General features: G+C 40.5%; 2 protein-coding genes across 3 annotated transcripts in view; both read right to left on the bottom strand.

The window, feature by feature from the left end:
- Nucleotides 1–10,051, bottom strand: part of LOC110060741 (uncharacterized) — a 43,191-nt gene extending 33,140 nt beyond the window's left edge. For both annotated transcript variants that reach the window (XM_089273608.1, XM_089273607.1), the window contains exon 1: nucleotides 9,440–10,051. The gene's annotated coding sequence lies outside the window, so the exon portion shown is untranslated. The remainder of the gene's footprint in view (nucleotides 1–9,439) is intronic.
- The window catches only part of LOC149102779 (uncharacterized), a 108,104-nt gene continuing 91,500 nt past the window's right edge, over nucleotides 1,622–18,225 (bottom strand). Inside the window, exon 6 of the mRNA XM_089273376.1 lies at nucleotides 1,622–7,314. Within this exon, the coding sequence (XP_089129502.1) occupies nucleotides 7,105–7,314 (210 nt within the window). The 3' untranslated portion in view covers nucleotides 1,622–7,104. The remainder of the gene's footprint in view (nucleotides 7,315–18,225) is intronic.

The following is an 18,225-nucleotide window of genomic DNA, read 5'->3' as shown; positions in this document are numbered from 1 at the left end:
CTCAACTGACCAATTATATCTTTCTTGTTATAAGCCGAGTACATGCATCAATCGTATTGGGTTATCTCCATAAAGATTCGATAAAGTGTTTCATGATTAATATGACGCATGATTGTTGTATTTGCACCCTAGAAACGTAAACGATTATAGAGAATAGTTGTAATTGTGCGCGAGAGTAATTAAATCTACGCTCATGAAAGAAAAAGTAATAACATCGGTGTTAAAAGACTTAGATATATACTGTTTTTCTCTATCAATATTTAACGTGTGGCCTTCACTCCGCGATACTGACAGGCTATGACAACAATTTCGATGTGCCATGATTAATTTTAAATAACACTCTTAAATGCAAGCAAATTCTTACAAACATTGTGTAACCATTTTCCAACTTTGCAAGCAATAAAATGATATCCCAGCTTCTTTTACAAATAATTTTTCCCCTTCAATAATTTTCTTTTAAACTATTTTCTAGTTTTAAGTTTTTTTTCTCTTTCGTGATGTGGCATTCTCCATTCTCTTACAGGAGAATATATAATGCCTTAGAATTAGACAATCAGAGCGCGCGTTATATCTGCTACAAACGCAAGCTATATAATAACAACTAAATAATCACAAGAAATCAGAGCCTTGATCATGTATTGCCTGTGACTGCCATTCTGAATAGAACCACTAACCACACTTAAAGGTGTGAACACGTTACCATGAGAACTGATTAAGATGCCAGAGTCCGGTTGAGGAGGAATAAAACCACAGCAAAAAGACGAAATTTATAGGCTAATGTTTCAGCTAGCAAAACTAATCTCCTTCAGGGCTCTTAAATTTAAATTCTAAGTATTCAATACTTAGTATAAAATAGTAGCTGTTGTTTCTTTTAACTAGTGGAATATTCTAAGAACCTCAAACTCGGCACATGATTATAAAGCAATGAGATATGGAGAGCTTAAAATGGGTGTTGTTCACAACTGGACAGCGGTATATTCATGTGCGTGTGAGGTATAACACGGCGTCATTCTGGGGGATGGGTGGGCGGGTTAGCTTTGAAACGTTAATGAAAGATGTAACAGAATAAATATGCACAAAGGAAGGAGGAGCAAAATATGTCCGCCTTATATGAGATGTCCTTCGCTTTTTGCGTGTTTATATATAGATGGTCACTACGTCTCGGTCCATAAACACGAAGAAAGAATTAAGCGACATCAACATTCAGTGTTCTTGACCTCATGCTTGGTCGATAACACATAATGTAGTCTGGTTTAGTAAGCGACTTCCTAAAAGCAGCAAACATCATATTAGATGACATTAACAAAAAAAAACCTCTTACTGGCCTCCTTTATTTTTGTCACCCTACACAGCCACCAGTCCTCTGTCATTTGAATCTCTCGGGATTGGTGCAATCCACCAGTAGAGTGTTTCTCTTAAGGGCCTAGGGACTGATAGTTCCCCCTCATTCCATGCCAACTATTATCAATATGTAATCGTTGGAGTGGACTACAAGTACCTGTGCAATAACAGGAAAAATGTGTCTCGAGAATATTTCAACGAGGCAATATCGAGTTCATGCCGAAAACCCTCATGGCTCATGAGTGTTTTCGGCATTTTTCATGCTTCTTCTTTGCTGCGATTTCTTTTAGTGATGTCGGTTCATGCTCACCGCTAATTTTAGCTTAATGGGTTTTTGACTCAAAAACGAGTCCTGTAACCATTTTTATTGTCAACTTGTGACAAGCATGCTAAAATGCAACTGTTTTCTAAGTTTAAAAAATATTCTGGGAGAGGGTTCACAGTCATTTCTCTGCATGAATCCGCTATCACAATTTTTTTTTAACTGTGTTACAAGCTGAATCCTGACAGCTGATTACAGTTCAACGACGAAGAAAGAAAATCACCACACTTGTTTTTAAGCTATAAGCAATAAGTAAAAGTAATTGGACCGAGAGGAGTACAATTCAGGGAATAATCGGGCGAGTAATTACGACCACTATTTCTCCCCGAATTGTAAAACACGGGGTCTGATTACTAATTAATCGAATCAAAAACAAAATTCGACAACTTCTTTTGTGCAAAAAGGTCAGTAGTGTTTTCCATAAGTTGTAAAAACTGTAGGGAACATCCAGAAGGAAACCATTAAAAACTCACGTAATTGACATGCGAATGGCGAAGGTATCCATTTACGAAAGGTTGAGATTGGATGCCTGTAATTGGACACCAACCTTATCGCGCACCGATTACGCGACACGATCAAGAATTCTGTTTAAGATACGATTAGAGTTCAAAATAAGGGTATGTTCACTGGATTATATCATTGCTATCTGAAAATGAGTGGCAGTAGTAGTTAGTAGTAATCCGTCAAAGCAGAAGTAATGACATGAAGTGCTGGAAGCTGTTACCATACGAAAAGCACAGTCCTTAGTTAATCGATGGTCAACAGAGTTTTGAATAAACAACCGTAGTTGACACGTCTAGTCAAAAATCGTCCCAAGGTTTTGTGTGTTAGTAGCTTGTTTCTCGATGGATAATGATGCTAGTTAACGAGCAATTGTTTTAGTAAGTGTGCTTTAGGTGAAAGGCTGAGTTTAAAACTTTAAAAAATGCCAGTATTACCTCAACTTTCTTGTCAAAGCTAAAACCGCGTGAAAACAGGTGTTTCTCTCGCTTTTCAAATCAAAAAACCCACGAGTTATGCAGTTGATTAGTGACAGTAGCAGAGATTCCCAGGGCTGTCGCAAACTAGGATTTGTCGTATTTATATCATAAAGGCAACTGTGTGCCATTTGTAATCATCTGCCAGGCAGTTTTCTTATCTCAAATTTTACCGTACATGCGGGCATGTCAGTTACTGCTTCGAGGTGTTTTCTCGAGATATTCCATGAGCCTTAGAGTTACCAGTTTACGTCAGGGAAGTTTAATGCTGTTAGCACAAATAAATGACCGGATTTCAGAAGAAACAAACCAATCGTGATCGAACTTGGGAAGAAATAAATTCTTCATTAAGATGGCGACCAATCTGATGCTTTTGCGTATAATTAAAGCAATATTGGCAGCGACAACAAAGGAAGTTATATATTTTAGGAACTCTTCCTGTTGTGAGCATTCTGCAGATCTAGAAGTCTTCGGTGTTCATCTGGAATGGCGGTGAAAATATTTCTTTTGTCCCAATTGTGTTCACTGTTCATGCTAACAGGTACGTGTTAATTCATATCCTGAAACGGTGCTGCCGTTGGACAGCATTATAAAAAGTAACATAAACCTTCTTGTAGAAAGAAACATAAACGTTCTTGTAGTTCTTGAAGTACTTACTCAGTCTAAGCAGCCAAAAATGTTCATGTGCAGCTTATAATGGTGAAGTGAAAAAAGTAAAGTGGGTTAAATGACTTACTCTGGGCTCCGTTTTCACTGACAATACCTAGCCTAAGAGATTGCCTTACAGAGTTTGATGAACGTGGCCTTAGCCTTGAAAGCTGTCATGTCAGTCATGTATTTGCTTTTGTGTAATTGTGTGACTCACTTCGAATGCCATGGCAAGCCTGGCATTGGGTCAGATTAACCTTTTTTCCGGCAGTTTTTTACACTAAGTATGAAACCATTTAAAAATCCCGTGGCATGACAAACATATCCGAGACTATAATTATAAAGGTCAAAAAGTCATTCTCGTAGACTGAATGAGGCAGCAATAGTTTGTCTAAAATGGATCCACAAGACTACGCGATAAAGTGCAGATGACACTGAATTTCTTAGATATGTAAAGTAAGTCTAAAGGTGAAGAAAATATTCTTCAGTGCAAAACAGTAATGAAAACCAAACGTGACGTCAAAAATTTGGGTTGAAAGAGACGAAGTTATGTGTTGTCGATCCAATTCAGTTCGTTCTTTCTTGCCATGCAAGTCGATCATCACCTTGTGAAACTTTTCCCACCCCGATCAATGATGCTGAATGCAAAATTAAGTCTAAACAAGAGAACTTTTATGTACTGGACGAATCTTCGTAGGGATTCAGTGAATATAGCTGAATCTTACATAATTAAAGACCCCTTCTTGATCTTAAAGCGACGTGCGACAGATTTGACGCCTCAGTTAAGGAAGTCACGCTCCAGTACCGTGGAATGTAGCGGAAAGTCTTAATGAGCATAGAATTAAACCACTCCTTACTTGTATACAATTTTGTATAACTGTTATTCAGCAAGAAAATATGATCAGGCTCATAATCTCTTGTGTTCAGTCGTGACAAGATTTTTCTGGTCCTTGATGCACTTTTCTTAGCAAAATAGACAAAGCTGTCTTAATTTTACCCTGTAACACGATGTTAATGGCGTTTCACAATACTAGCAACTGTCACAACTTTATGCATAACAAAGACTTATCAAATAGACTATGAGTGCGAGATTTTTATCGCGTGATAGTTGACGAGGGCAATCGAGTCAACTGTACTATCACGCGATAGAAATCGAGAGCGAATAATCTGATTGCTTTTGGTATAAATCTACAAGTCGTTCAAAACTTTATTTAATTAATCCTCTTCACAGACACTTGGAAAAAGCAAAGATGCGCTCGGCCGCCATTTGTTAACAACCGCACATGCACACTGAGGCTACTCACTATCTGCAACAGAATAGATAATGAGTAGGGTAGCCAGTAAGAGAACGGCGTAGAACGCTAATAGATTTTTTCTAAAAGTTGTTAGCTCTTATATTTATATATAGCGAGCGAGTGCTTTTATTCTGCTGTTATCAAGCGGAACAAAACCGACTGACTTTGCAATGAAGTTTCACTAAAATTACTAGGTATTAAATCGAACCTTTTATGTTGTCTGATCAGATGGAACCCTTGGAAAAGAAAAGCTTATATTTCAATAGGTTTTAGCCACTGAATTGAGCGAGCGAAACAATATCTATAGTCTGTGATTCCGTTTCGAATAACTTGTAAACAACAAGTTATAACTCTTTCACTTACCTTCAGTATTCTGGATATCTCGATGATATTCCTTGCAGAAACGAAAACTCTGTGCACGATTTTGAAACAATTTACCGAATATTAAAAGGAAGTATGTTGGATTATTCCTACTGAATAACCTTTTTAGTAACTCCTTTTCTGGGAATTTAATCCTGTGGCATGACAAACGCCTACTGTAGCACATCCGAGAATATTATTTTAAAGGTCGCAAAGTCATTGTCGTAGACTGAATGAGGCAGTAGTAGTTTGTTTAAATGGATCCACAAGACTACGTGATAAAGTTTAGACGGCCCTGATCTGACTTTCTTAGATATACATGCAAAGTAAGTCTAAAATAAAGATGTCATTAACGAAAAAAGAAGAAAATATTCTTCAGTGCAAAACGGCAATGAAAACAAAAGTGACGTCAAAAAAAAGGAAGCAAGCTCTATAAAAACAATCCCGCTCAACTAGTTTTCTGTTTTGCCTCGGCAAGTCGACCATCACCTTGTGAAACTGATACTGACGTCTCTTTTCCCACCCCGATCAATGACGCTGAATGCAAAATGAAGTCTAAACGAGAGGGATTTTATTTACTGACTGGATCTTCGTGGGGAAGCGAATAATAGTATTCTATTAGGTTACCCCAACAATTCGCTGACACCTATTTACCGTACAAGCACCGTACCGGCATCGCACCAACACCGCACCCCTTGATTCGGCGTGCAGCGTGCGGCCTAACCACTAAGCCACTCTGGCTCCACAAAAATCTCTATCAAATGATCGACTTGAACAGCTGCTTCATGCATGCGTGCATGCGTTTGTTATGTTGCGCCTTAATCTTATCAGTGGTCTCGTCTACAGTTTGCCGAAGCATAAGATGGACAAATCCCAGCGCCTGTGTAAACTACTGTCACAAGCCTTTTGTCATTTTAAAATCAACCGATCCGGGCACAAGTCATTGGCCCTCAGTCAAATAGGCCATTTTTCAAATGCAAATATTTCCTAGTTCCATTCCCTTGTGGGGGCAAGAAGTGATCACTCTGCCAAAAATGGCTTCATTAATTTGCCCTCAGAAGGGACTGGAGTTGGCATTAGCAAAATGGTGTATGACACGCCGATTTGAAACTTTTATTTAAAAGATATTAACAAATTATAATCCAGCAAATATTTTTGCTCGCGTGCGTTTGGTCTAAACACGTCACGTGACTGAATATAAAGTCTGCATGCGAGCCAAGTGGCCTATCAGGCCGGAGCTTATCCCGGTTTCTGTAGCATGAAGCGGCTAGGAGTATTTCTACTCTCCCCTGGATGGGATGCTAGTCCATCGCAGGGTTACCCTCAGCATTAAGTTCGTCGGTGCCCATTTATACACCTGGGTGGAGAGAGGCACTGTGAGAGTAAAGTGTCTTGCCCAAGAACACAACACAATGTCCCCGGCCAGGGCTCGAACCCGGACCGCTCGATCCGGAGACGAGCGCACTAACCATGAGGCCACCGCGCCTCCCACTGAATATGCCCCAACTAAAACTGGGAATATCCGAGTGACATTCCCCAATTTTCAAAAATGCGCGTATTGCGAAAAAATATTTGAAGGATAATAAATACAGTAGTCCTCATTTGGCCGAAAGATATGCTCGGATTTTTGTCCTTGGACATTATCTATTCCCCAAAGCTCAGAGGTTTTCTCGAGCCACGCTCTCGGAAAACTGTTCGCTTCTTGGAACAGATAATGTCCACGGACAAATATCTGAACAAACTGCAATGACGTATATAATACAAAAGAAATCTCCGTGGGGATTTAGGACGTAAGTCTGAATCTAAACACAAGCCTATAGGCTTCGGATCGAACGACCTAATATCTGAATGATTTTTGCTTTTGAGGTTTCAAGGGAATATTTTAGAGCCTTAACAGTACGCAAAATGTTATTTTCTTTAACTATCCGCAATATCTGGCGATGACCGATAAATTCAATATGCAGGATTCCTAGAGTTAACGTGAACAGGTGCATTTTGATCAAGCGACCATCATTTTCAATTCAAACTCGCAAGAGGCTTGCATAGACACAAAAAGGTGACCTGGTAGTTGGGGTTAGGCCACAAGACGGGTAACAGCTGGAGTAAGAGGGAAAAAAAGAAGACGGAAAACTTTTCTCTTCTCCTTCACCGCCCTCTATTCCTAGGCCAACATGGCTGCTAATCTACTACGCTTCTTTGACCCAAGAGCGGTGGTGTAGTCACTCAGGAAATGTTGTGTAACTCCTACTGAATGGTAGCTGTCAGCGGTCTTTGGATGTTCTTCACCAAACAATTTAATTCTGATATCAAGAGCACGCTTGGCTGACACAAGAGCGGCGGTGAAATCACTCAGGAAATGTTGTGTCCGTACCTCTTCATGGATCTCGCTGATGATCATTAACCTCGCCGATGATGATCGTCGAGATTTTCGTCCCTTTATTATACAGACAGAATTATCTCGCCGATGATCGTCGGCGAGGTAATTCTCTCCTGTACTCGGAGTAGAACCAGTTGGAGCAGTTAAGTCTTTCCAACTTTGACGCTGCCAAGCCGGCAATCTTGCTGCCAGCCGTAAATAACAGTAGGTCCTTTCAAACACAGCTCAATGCAACATTTTGCACTTTCATCCTCAATCTTTGAGCTCTTTGATTCGTAATTTCCATTGAAAAAGTTTACGTGAGCCACAATGCAGCCGAATCCCAATGGACAAGAAAATTTTAGATCCTTATTTTGAAATTAAACTGAAAAGCGAACGTTCTTCTCTCGAAGAGCCACTCGAAACCGAAAGTTTGTTGAAGTTCAGTTTGTGACTGACAGCTTTTGTCTCGTTAGCCAACAAATTATTTGGACAGTTCTAACAAGGATTGTGATTGGCTTATTTTAGTGTGCTTTAGCGTCAGAGAAGAGATGCACGCTGACGTGGGGAAATTAACGTTTCTTTATCATAAAACAAATAAAGAAGCCTCGACTGTGCTGTCCTCTGTTGTTAAGTATGTAGGAAGCGGTAGAACACGAAACACGGTTTTTCGCCCCCCCCCCCCCCCCCCCCCTCCCTGGGAAGTACTTCCCAAAAAATTGAGTGGGGATGTGCGGCCCGCTTCCCAAAACCCTTACCCTATTTATGACCAAAATCTGCGATATTCCATACCCTATTTATGACCTGACCAAAAATTCGAAACCCCATTTATGACCTGACCCTTAAATCAAACCCTATTTCAGACCTGCGTTATGATTGGTTCCCTAGTTCAGACCAATGTTAAGTTACCATGAACATAATTTGTGAAGGGCTTTTGTTGTTTTTCTTTTCGATAATGGTGAAAAAGTGGCTTCTTCTTAAAAACTTACCCATATGAAGGCTAGAGTGCAAAAACCATACCCTATTTATGACCAAAATCAGCTAAAATCTATACCCTATTTATGACCAAAACGGCTGAAAAACCATACCTTTGGGGCCGCACATACCTATATAGCCCATATAAAGGAGTACTTCCCCCCCCCCCCCGCCCCCGCCGGGTTTCGCCCTAGCAACTTCTGCCATGCTCTACCGCTTCTTAGGTACTTTACAGCAGAACAGAGCACAGTCGAGGCTTCTTCATTTGTTAAACAAATTTCTTAAATTGTTGTTCAGTGGTCACAAGATTTTTTTTCGGCGAAAAAGACAAAGCTCTGTCTTTTACCCTACAACACAATTTTAATGGCATTTGGCAATACCAGCGACTGTCAACTTTATGCATAACAACTGACATCTAAAATTAGCATATATGAGCTAGAGATTTGCATCGCATGATAGCTGACGAGCGCGCAACCCGAGTCAACTGTCGCGCATAGAAATCGAGAGCGAATAATCTAACAGTTTCAATATAAATCTACTTGTCGTTTTTAAAAAACTTTATCTAAATCCTCTTCAGCTACACTTCGAAAACGCAAAGATGCTGCCGCCATTTTGTTCTGTTCTGAATGACCGCATGCTTCTAGGCTACACAAGCTTTGTAGCTTTAATTCTTACCGGGTTGAAATGAAGGTTTTATGTTTGTTTATTCACTATCTACAGAAGAATGAGAGAACGGCATTCGAGATAGAACGTGAGTAGATTTATACTAAAAACTGTTAGTCTTATGCTCGATTATATTTATAGCGAGCGAATTCTATTATTCTGCTGTTATCGAGCGAAGCAAACTCGAATGACTCTGGGATAAAGTTTGAATAAAATTGCTCGGTATTAAGATCTATTAAATCGAGCCATAGTTAATGGAGGGGACTGGCTATGAAACCCAGCAGACTTCAAAGTGACGGCCTTTTGTTTCGCGTTTGGGGTTGAATTAACTATGATCGAACCTCTCATGTTGCGTGATCAGATTGAACCCTTGAAAAAGAGAAAGCATACATATTGCAATAGGTTTTAGCCACTAAATTAAGCGAGCGAAAAACCATAGTCTGTGGTTCCGCTTCGAATACCGTGTAAACAGAAAGTTTATGTATACAACACTCTCACTTACCTTCAAGGCTCCTTTAGTATTCTGGATATTTCGAGGATATTCCTCGAAGAAACAAGAACTCTGTGCACGATTGTGGTAAAACTACACGATTTACCGAACATTAAAAGGAAGTCTGTTGAATTTTCTGAAGACTTTCTCGTCAGTCTTTTTCCGTGTCGATTCTGTGAATTTTAATGTTTCCGTGGCGTCATGTAATCCTAACACATCCCTGAATACAATAATTATAAAGGCGAAAAAATTATTTTCAGTCGTAAACTGAATGAGGCAGAAAGGATCCACAAGACTACGTCTGCTACGTGATAAAGTGCAGATGGCACTGACTTTCTTAGATATGTAAAGTAGGTCAAAAATGAAGATGTCATTAGCTAAGAAAGAAAATACTCTTCATTGCTGAATAGCATGCAATGAAACTAGACATGACGTCAAAAACTGGCGTTGACAAAAAGAAAAAAAAACAAACAAGTTCTATAAAAACAAATTAAGTGTTGTCAATCCCGTTCAACTCGTTTTCTTTCTAGCTCTGTAAGTCGATCATCAACTTGTAATACAGACGTCTCTTTTCCCACCTCGATCAATAATGCTGAATCCGAATGCAGGTCTAAACCAGAGAGCTTTTAATATGTTTTGAACGAAGCTGCGTAGACAAGCGAATATATCTTGCATAATTAAAGGCCAGTCGAGTGTCACGGGCTGCTCAGGTGCAAGATTTCTTTTTCCATATAGGCTTAAAATTCCTTTTGAGTGGCGATATTTAACCTTACTGTGTTCTTTTAGTATTAAGAAAAAGTAAAGTTCTCAAAACTAAATTATTTTGAGGTCAGTCTGCGTTTAATAATTTTAATTTTCCGGCCCCGTCGGTCGCAGCGTAATCATAATACACCAATACTAATTGTTTCGTGTCAATAGCTTTTTTCTCCAGCATATCTCGAAAGATTTCTTAGTTAAATACTGCTACTAACAGCCACGTTAATGCAGATTCTGCAGTAAAAAACGATTTAACGGTCGCAATACGAAATCATCTTACAAATCTTGCCGTAACATATTGCACTCCATTTTAATACTGTCGAATTGCAACACGATCCACACATCTTTTCAATTAACCGTCATATGAATATAGTAAATGTAAAGATTTTTTTTACTAAATTTGCGAACTAGAGGCAGACAAGAAATAACTTTGAGATAAAAACACAGTTTTAAATTTGCAAAACATGTTTCGGATGACCAATATCCATCGATCTTCAGTTGCAAATACAAATGAACCGCTGGTCTCTGTGATATAAAAGCGAACTTTCATAGAATATATGAATACTAAATAACAACATGAATATGAAGCACTAGAAGATACAATAGTTAAATTTTCACGAACGCGTGTACAAGATGTCGGTTTGTCTCGCTGACAAAACAGGCGCTGCAGCCTGCGCAAGAAAATTTGTAAATAACATGGGATCGTGGCAATTTAGATATAACATCTTTGGCACTAAATAAGTTCTTGATCTTGTATGGCGCAAACACTAACTTGATGTCTAAGTTCTTGCAAGAGAGTTGGGTTAAGCGCTTGATGTTGTGTTGAGCGTTGCTCGAGCAAATTATCCTTCCAAATTATCCCTTTTATGACAGCTTTCTCTCCGTGTGTTCAAGGCATGGGCTATCCATTGTAGTCAATATTTTCCTTTGTTCACGCAACACGACTGGCTCTGACGCCATTTTGAATTCCGGGTTTTGAATTTGCCGAATTCAAACTTGAAACTGATTCCGCCTGAACTTTTCACATTTCGAACGAAACGTTGCGCATGAGCAATTCACGACATTGTCCCTTAAAGCGATGTGCAACAGATTTGACAGGTCAGTTCAGTAAGTCACGTACTACTGCCGTGGAATGCAGCGCAAAGCCTTACTGAGACAAGGCTTTATACAATCTACTCCCAATAACTCGAACCCTCCCTGACTCGAACCTCGCTCTAACTCGAACCAAATCGATTTGCCCTGGATTTTCGTCATATATTTACTGTAATTTTACCTTCGGTAACTCCAGCCCTCGATGACTCGAACCTCCCGGTCATTTTCTGCACAATTTTACCCTCGATAAGTCGAACCATGTCTGTCAGAACGTGACAAGTTAAAACAAACAGTGTACTGAAAAAAACAAAAAACAGCCATATTTATTTTGAAGTAGCCCGACATTGTTCTCTTTAAAAAAAACCTGTACAGTTCACAGTTCCTGAACTTCTCCCTGCTGCTTTCCTTTGTTATAGTTTTCACATTACGTTACGTTCCGATTTATACACTAATTTAGAGGTGTATTGTTTTATTTTCACTCGCGGACTTCTCTATTCTGTTATTAATTTTATTAAAATGTACACTGCATGAATAGAAAAACATCAAACACCGTTTCCAGTCATTTGTTCTCAACTCCGGATAACTCGAACTCCTGATAAATCTCCCTTCTCAAACTTACTAATAATTTGTCTAGTTAAAACAAAGAAAATCACAACCGTGAAGGTGGTTTGGTCTTAATTACCATAGATTTTACTTCTCCGTTTGCTCCTTTTTTTTATCAAATACTCAAGAAAATGTTTCAACGGCTATCCAAACACCTCGAATTTCGTCAAAAATACTCCGCTGCGCGTCGTATTTCAACTCTCTTCTCGGTGTTTAGATGTCCCGATGAAACACTGTCTCTCGTGTTTGATATATTATTTAAATTGAAGGGTTGAGTTATCCGAAGTCGACTGTAGTTTACACTAAAAGAGATTTTCCCGCATTCGTAAATGTTTCCGGATTCATCAATTTTAGAGTATTCGGATTCGTAGGCGTTTACACTGAAAGGGTGTTCTGATTCCTAACTATTTCCACACGAAGACAACTCCGGAGACATTCATGAATGAATGGTTAACAAGTTGTCTGCTGTCTTGACAACAAGCAACAAAATGTCGCCAAAAAGAAGGCTACGGGTACGGTGAGAGAGTCTGAAGTTTTCTTTGCACTCGCGGACCACGCTATGGTTGTCCATCATGTTGTCCCACTAGGCATTTGTACCGGGTTTTATATAAAACCGTCGGGGTGAGGTCTTCGATCGTGCCATCCTCTTCGTCTCCGATGAAGTGTGGAGGACGTAAACATTGTCGTTGTCTCAGGAATATGACTTTCGCCATCATAAAATTGATTGTCGGCACCTGTAATAGAGCTGTAATAGAATGAGGCAACAGCGACCGGCCGCCATCATATGACTACTAGGCTAAGTCCGCCTCTTAGGTTATATCACGAATTCAAAAGACCGCAGGCGGAAAAATAACCCGATTCGGAAGAAAATCGTTTAAACGACAAAACTCTACGGATTCAAAAGTTTTCGTATTCAAATTCCCACTTGAACTGATTCCGGATTCAAAATCTCCTGGGACATGGCCAAACCGGGAAATTCCTATTTCGGATTCGTCCTCTTGTGTGTAACTGGCCAAACCAATCCAGTACTAAAACGTTCCGGATTCGTCACAAATCCGGAACAATTTCGGCTTAACAGTGCGTTTCAGCCGTCTCGGATGTCCTTGCTCCCGAAGATTCGAATTGTTTAAGTGCAAGGGAAATTTAATAATATTATAGTAGCACTTGATATTCAAGAAATATAAAGTGATATTAACTTTTTGAATGAAATTTCTACCAAACAAATGGCCCCCTCCCTTGCACATGTTGCTGCACAGTCCGGCTACACTGCCCTGCATAATCAACTTCGGCTGTTACTTCCTAACAAAACCTTTGCCCTCAGAACTCTTCCTCAGCCTCCCCTATTTAACGTGTTGAAAGCAGTCGTTGATCGATGAAGGTCTTTTGGGAACAGTGCATTTATTCTCTGCCGTTAGTTACGACTTCGATTCTCAACGTTATTTAATCAAGTGAGCTTTACAGAATTAAAGTTCTCCTCGACTAATTCCGTCTATTTTAGTTCATTCGGATTCTTGTCGGTACAAGCTAGATCTACATAAGTTTATAGCATTTGTCAGGCAGCTTTCTGGTCGATCGCTAACCTGAGTATCAGACCTTTCTTAGCAAGAGGGTAGGGGTAGGGGAAAATTGCAGAGAAAGGCCCGACACAAACGTTTTAATTCGCTTATGTCGAACATCCAAAATCTGGATGTTACGCTGATTGGATAATAAACAATGCAACATAACATCACACTACCTGAGGTGAAAGCATTTCGTGTGATGGTAATTTTTTTTCTGTCGGGATATTCATCAGGCTTGTTCAGAGCTTGTTGTTTCATCGTCGAGCTCAGAGTATCGGGCCAGAAAACAGAGTTCTCTTTTTTGAAGGTCTTCGCTGAGCCCCTTCAGTTTTGATTTTCACAAGTGCTTTTTTTTGCCGCTTCGCCTTTGGCGTCACTCCGGTTGGGGATCGCTGGCCTCAAACACGAATTGAACCCCTAGGACTGACTCTCGAAGGAGTTAGTGGAGTGCTTTCCTTCGCCTCGTCGAGTGCCCTACCACCCGCTAATGCCTCCCGTAACTCCGTGAACATTCTGTAGCAATTCACTATTTTCCTAGCGCATTTTTTACAAACAGACTTTTTGCCGTCTTCACTACCTTGAATGACAACAATTCTCAACTCGAGAAATAATTCCACAAGAGTGACAGGTTCTTCATACAAAACAATAGAAAACTCTTTGTACGAAGTTTCAGAAAACAGCGGTACTCTAGCGACACGCTTTCCATACTCTGTGTGAAAATTTTCGAGGCAAATTGCGCAAATATTCTCGGAAACCATTACAAACATGGACAGTCGAAATTGGATCATTTGCTCAAATTCTCGCCGTTTCAATTGTAATCTGTGGTACATGCAAGTAAACATGACAGCCGGAAATGATTCTAATTGCATTGGTTACGTACACTGACGCTTATCACGCTATGAGGAGGCGGAAGACTGCAATACAGACCCTTGTGTCAGGCTTTTCTTTGCGGGGTGTTTCCTCCTCCTACCCCGCGAGTAAGAAAATGCCTGATACTCAGGCTAATCGATCGCTGGTTAATCTAGACTGAAACAAATAATTCTCGATGAGGGGAGCATTGGGGTATATTAGAAACCTTAAAACCGAAGAAAAAAAATCATCCAAAACCGCTAACCCGCAAAACAATTCGCCCAAAACCAAAAACCGCAAACAAAATCGTCAAAAACCTAATACAGTGGTGACAAGTGGGGCATACAGAGCAATCTACACTAACACTAATTTTATCGAAGTATTTGTAAATGTCATGGACTTGTCTCAAGCCTTCGTATCTTTTAGTATCTTTTAGCTTTTGCAGGCTTCTCTCTTCCCCTTTCACTTTACATCTAAACGTGTTTCTTTTTCGAAAATTCTCGCCGCTTTTTCCCTCCTCGTAAAAAACACACTATAATCCACAATTGCTTCTTCCGTTGCTGGGGCGGGAGACACGTTGGAAACTGACCAAATGATCGCCCTGGTCTGCTAGGTCAAAGTCTCGGGCGTCATTCGAGACACGTGATCCCCTACCGTGACATTCAGTTTGTCACGCATTCCTCTCAATAACTTTGGCGTTTCGCGGCTATTCGAGATCAATTGCTTCTCAAATCGAAGAGAAACCGGAACCCAAATAGGACAAAATAGGAAAAACCAAAAACCACATCTGATACCAAAACCGAAACACCGCTAGTATTTTTGAAGAAAACCGAAAACCAGATGCTAAAAAACGAAAAATCCGCAAACCGCAATGAACACCAAAACCGAAAAACCGAAGTTTTTTTAACACAAAAACCGAAAAACCGATTTAAAAAATAGCCAAAACCGCAAAACCTAACATCCCAATGTCCCCCTCCTCGATCGGTTTAAACACGGCTTTGTCTTTTCAAGAGGCGTTACTCAATGGAACAGCTTTCGCCTTTCGTCAATATTACTGACTGTATACTGCACGGTACACATGGCAAATAAATTCATTTGAGTTAGGGAACAGTACTCGTAAACGTTTTGATGGAAATCATTTTCTTCTTTCGCGACGATCGCACGCGGAGCACATGAAAAGTGAGAAATGTCAATCATGTTTTTCGCGCCAAAAATTTACGCTCTGATTCACATCGTTGCAAGTGAAGCAAGTCGACCACTCGCGATTTAAGGCTGGTTTCCATATGACCGCAGACGATCGCAGAGGATCGTGGATCGCAAATCGATGATCGCAGACGATCGCAAAGAGAGTTGTTTCCATACAATCGGAGACGATCGCAAACGATCGCAGAGCGGACTGTTGCATACATTACGGACAGTGTCAAAATTATACGCGCGTTGTGCTGGCAGGAAAATCAAATTAATTTCTTCTTTTAGTCAACCTATTTTGAAATTCCCTTGGCACTGCATCTCGCCGCGATCCAGAAGGTAGCGTTTTCAATCGCTTCAGATAACGACTATACGCAGTTCTTATGTTGCGGAATTCGACCTCCGCCTCAGCCCCCAATAAATTAAATTTCTCCCCGATTTTTTCCCAGCAGTTAGCCTTTTTGTTTTTGTCTTTGAAATCTTAACTGTTACGGTGCTAAACGCACTCATATCGCGCAACTTTCTCCCTAAATTTCTCGTTACTAACGTTACCCTGTTCAACGCCAGCCATATTTACAACAAATAAGCGGTTGCTTTGTTGCTAAGAAGCGTTCAATCATGGGTCGGAATTCAAAATATTATGGGATATGTTTCGATGGCAGATCGCAGAACTTTGGTTTCCATATGATCGCACGATCGCAATTGATCGCAGACGATCGCAGAAGTAGGGGTGGCGAATGGTCCTTCAAAAACTCAAAATTTTCGCCGAATTTCACGGGTCTCGCAGTCTCGTTTTTTAGCGGTTATGTGCGTCTCGCAGTCTCAATTTTTTTCAAGGCTAAGAAAGTCACGAAGTACCGATTTGTATATATATTTTTTCAAGTAAGTAAAGGTAAATGACATCACAACATCTTACAACCTTAACGTCTTGAGTTCGCATTTAAAACACTTTAAAGTCTCGGTCTCGCAAATGAAGAAATTAAAATGTCTCGGGCTCGCAAAGAAAAACGCTAATCTCGTCGCCTCGCAAAGTCTCGCATTTACCATTCGCCACCCCTAGAAGTGTTTCCATATGATCGCAGACGATCGCAGAACTTTTTGCGATCCGCGATCCGCGATCGTCTGCCCTCATATGGAAACCAGCCTTTACGTGGCAAGCGCACGCCCTCGCGACTTCGTCGCTCAAAGATTATCCTCACGCCTCGCCCGAGATAGATAAATAAGTCAAGGCTTAAGAAAAGGTCGACTTGTGGCAAGTCTACGCTCGCTTCTGTGTTTTGTTCTTCTTTGCGTTCTTCGCCGCGGAGTTTTGAGTAAAAGAGAGACTGCTCGCAGTCTAAGAGAATCCAATAAGTATTTCGCACTCTTTTCTTTCCCCCCAGGCCTCCATGCGCAATTCATGAGAAACACGCGCAAACTGCGAGAATTTCTTGCGCGTTTTAAGGAAAGAAATTTTGCTGGTCACTCATTCATTTCGCTGACTTATTTGTTAACATGACCCTTTGTCATCAACAGCCAATTCCAGTCGAGAATTTGTCGGTTGAGGATCTGTCTGACGGTGACACCAGAATGGGCGGTTCATTCAAGACCGCGATATCAAGACTCGGTACAGGTGAATAGAATATTCATTGCTCAATTGTCATGTCTCGTAACTGGGAAAAGCCGATTTTCAAGGATGGTCAGTTTATCGTTGCAATACAGCCACGGTATTGTGTCGTGTTCTTGTTAAAGTAGCTAGGTCACGATTTTCGCATCTGCGATATCAATATGTGTTACGACACCAATCAGGGAATGTTGTCTTGTTGTATCTCTTTTACCTGAACTAACGTCAAAAGAAACATAACACAATCCAACTTATCAACTTGAAAGTGAATAATTTGTTACCGATCCTTTTGTCCCAACAGCTAAGCACGTTTTCAGAGTATCAAGTACAGAAGCAGAATATGGCCAATCTCACATACTACAAACCTTCATTGAGCAGGACAAAAAACAGCGGCTAAATGCAATACGAAGCGTTATACTCCACCCCGAAAACTATAAGACCTACCTATAATGTCACGCACGCTTTCCAACGTCACGCAACGCCTCGGGTCCGGAAAGGAGCGTTGAGGCAAACCTAAACGCACAGCAGAGAGTCGACCCTGTCCTGAAGAAATTACGTGAGGAGTGTACGAAGTCACGAAGCGTCCTCGTGGAAACGTTTTGCAATTAGGTAGGACTGACACAGACTTTTAGTATACCAAATGAACTTTGTCCGGTCCGCCACCCCCCGGGGATCATGGACGAAAGTCAAAGATGAACTTTGACCCTCCAGAAGCGATCAGTTCCCAAATCCAGCCAGTTACAGTTTCTGGAAATGGAGAAATTGGTCATGTCGGAAAAGAAATTGTTGACTATAACCAAGTTATACCAAGGGCAAGATCTTATTGCGTAGCAATGCTTTGAAACTCAATTATTAGTCCGTTGCTCCAGTTCTTTTACAAGGAAAACATGGCGGAATACCATTCTTTAGAAGTACTTATTATCGGGTGAGGTGCCGAGACCGAATAAGGTTTGTGAAAGCAGTCGGATTCTTCCAGTTGCAGCCTAAAATGGATAAAAGATAGCCACAAAACGAAAACAACGACAATAAATACACAAGGCTTGTTTTCTCAGTTCGAATACTTTCTTAACGTTTTTACACACGCGGTGACACACCTCGGTAGCAAAACCTCCATTCCAAAATATAGCGAGCTGTACATCACAATCATT

The sequence above is a fragment of the Orbicella faveolata genome, unplaced genomic scaffold (genome assembly GCF_042242905.1).
Source record: "Orbicella faveolata isolate gen_17 unplaced genomic scaffold, um_ofav_v1 contig_35, whole genome shotgun sequence".
Lineage (NCBI taxonomy): Eukaryota > Metazoa > Cnidaria > Anthozoa > Scleractinia > Merulinidae > Orbicella > Orbicella faveolata.
This window is presented reverse-complemented; position numbering and strand designations above follow the sequence as displayed.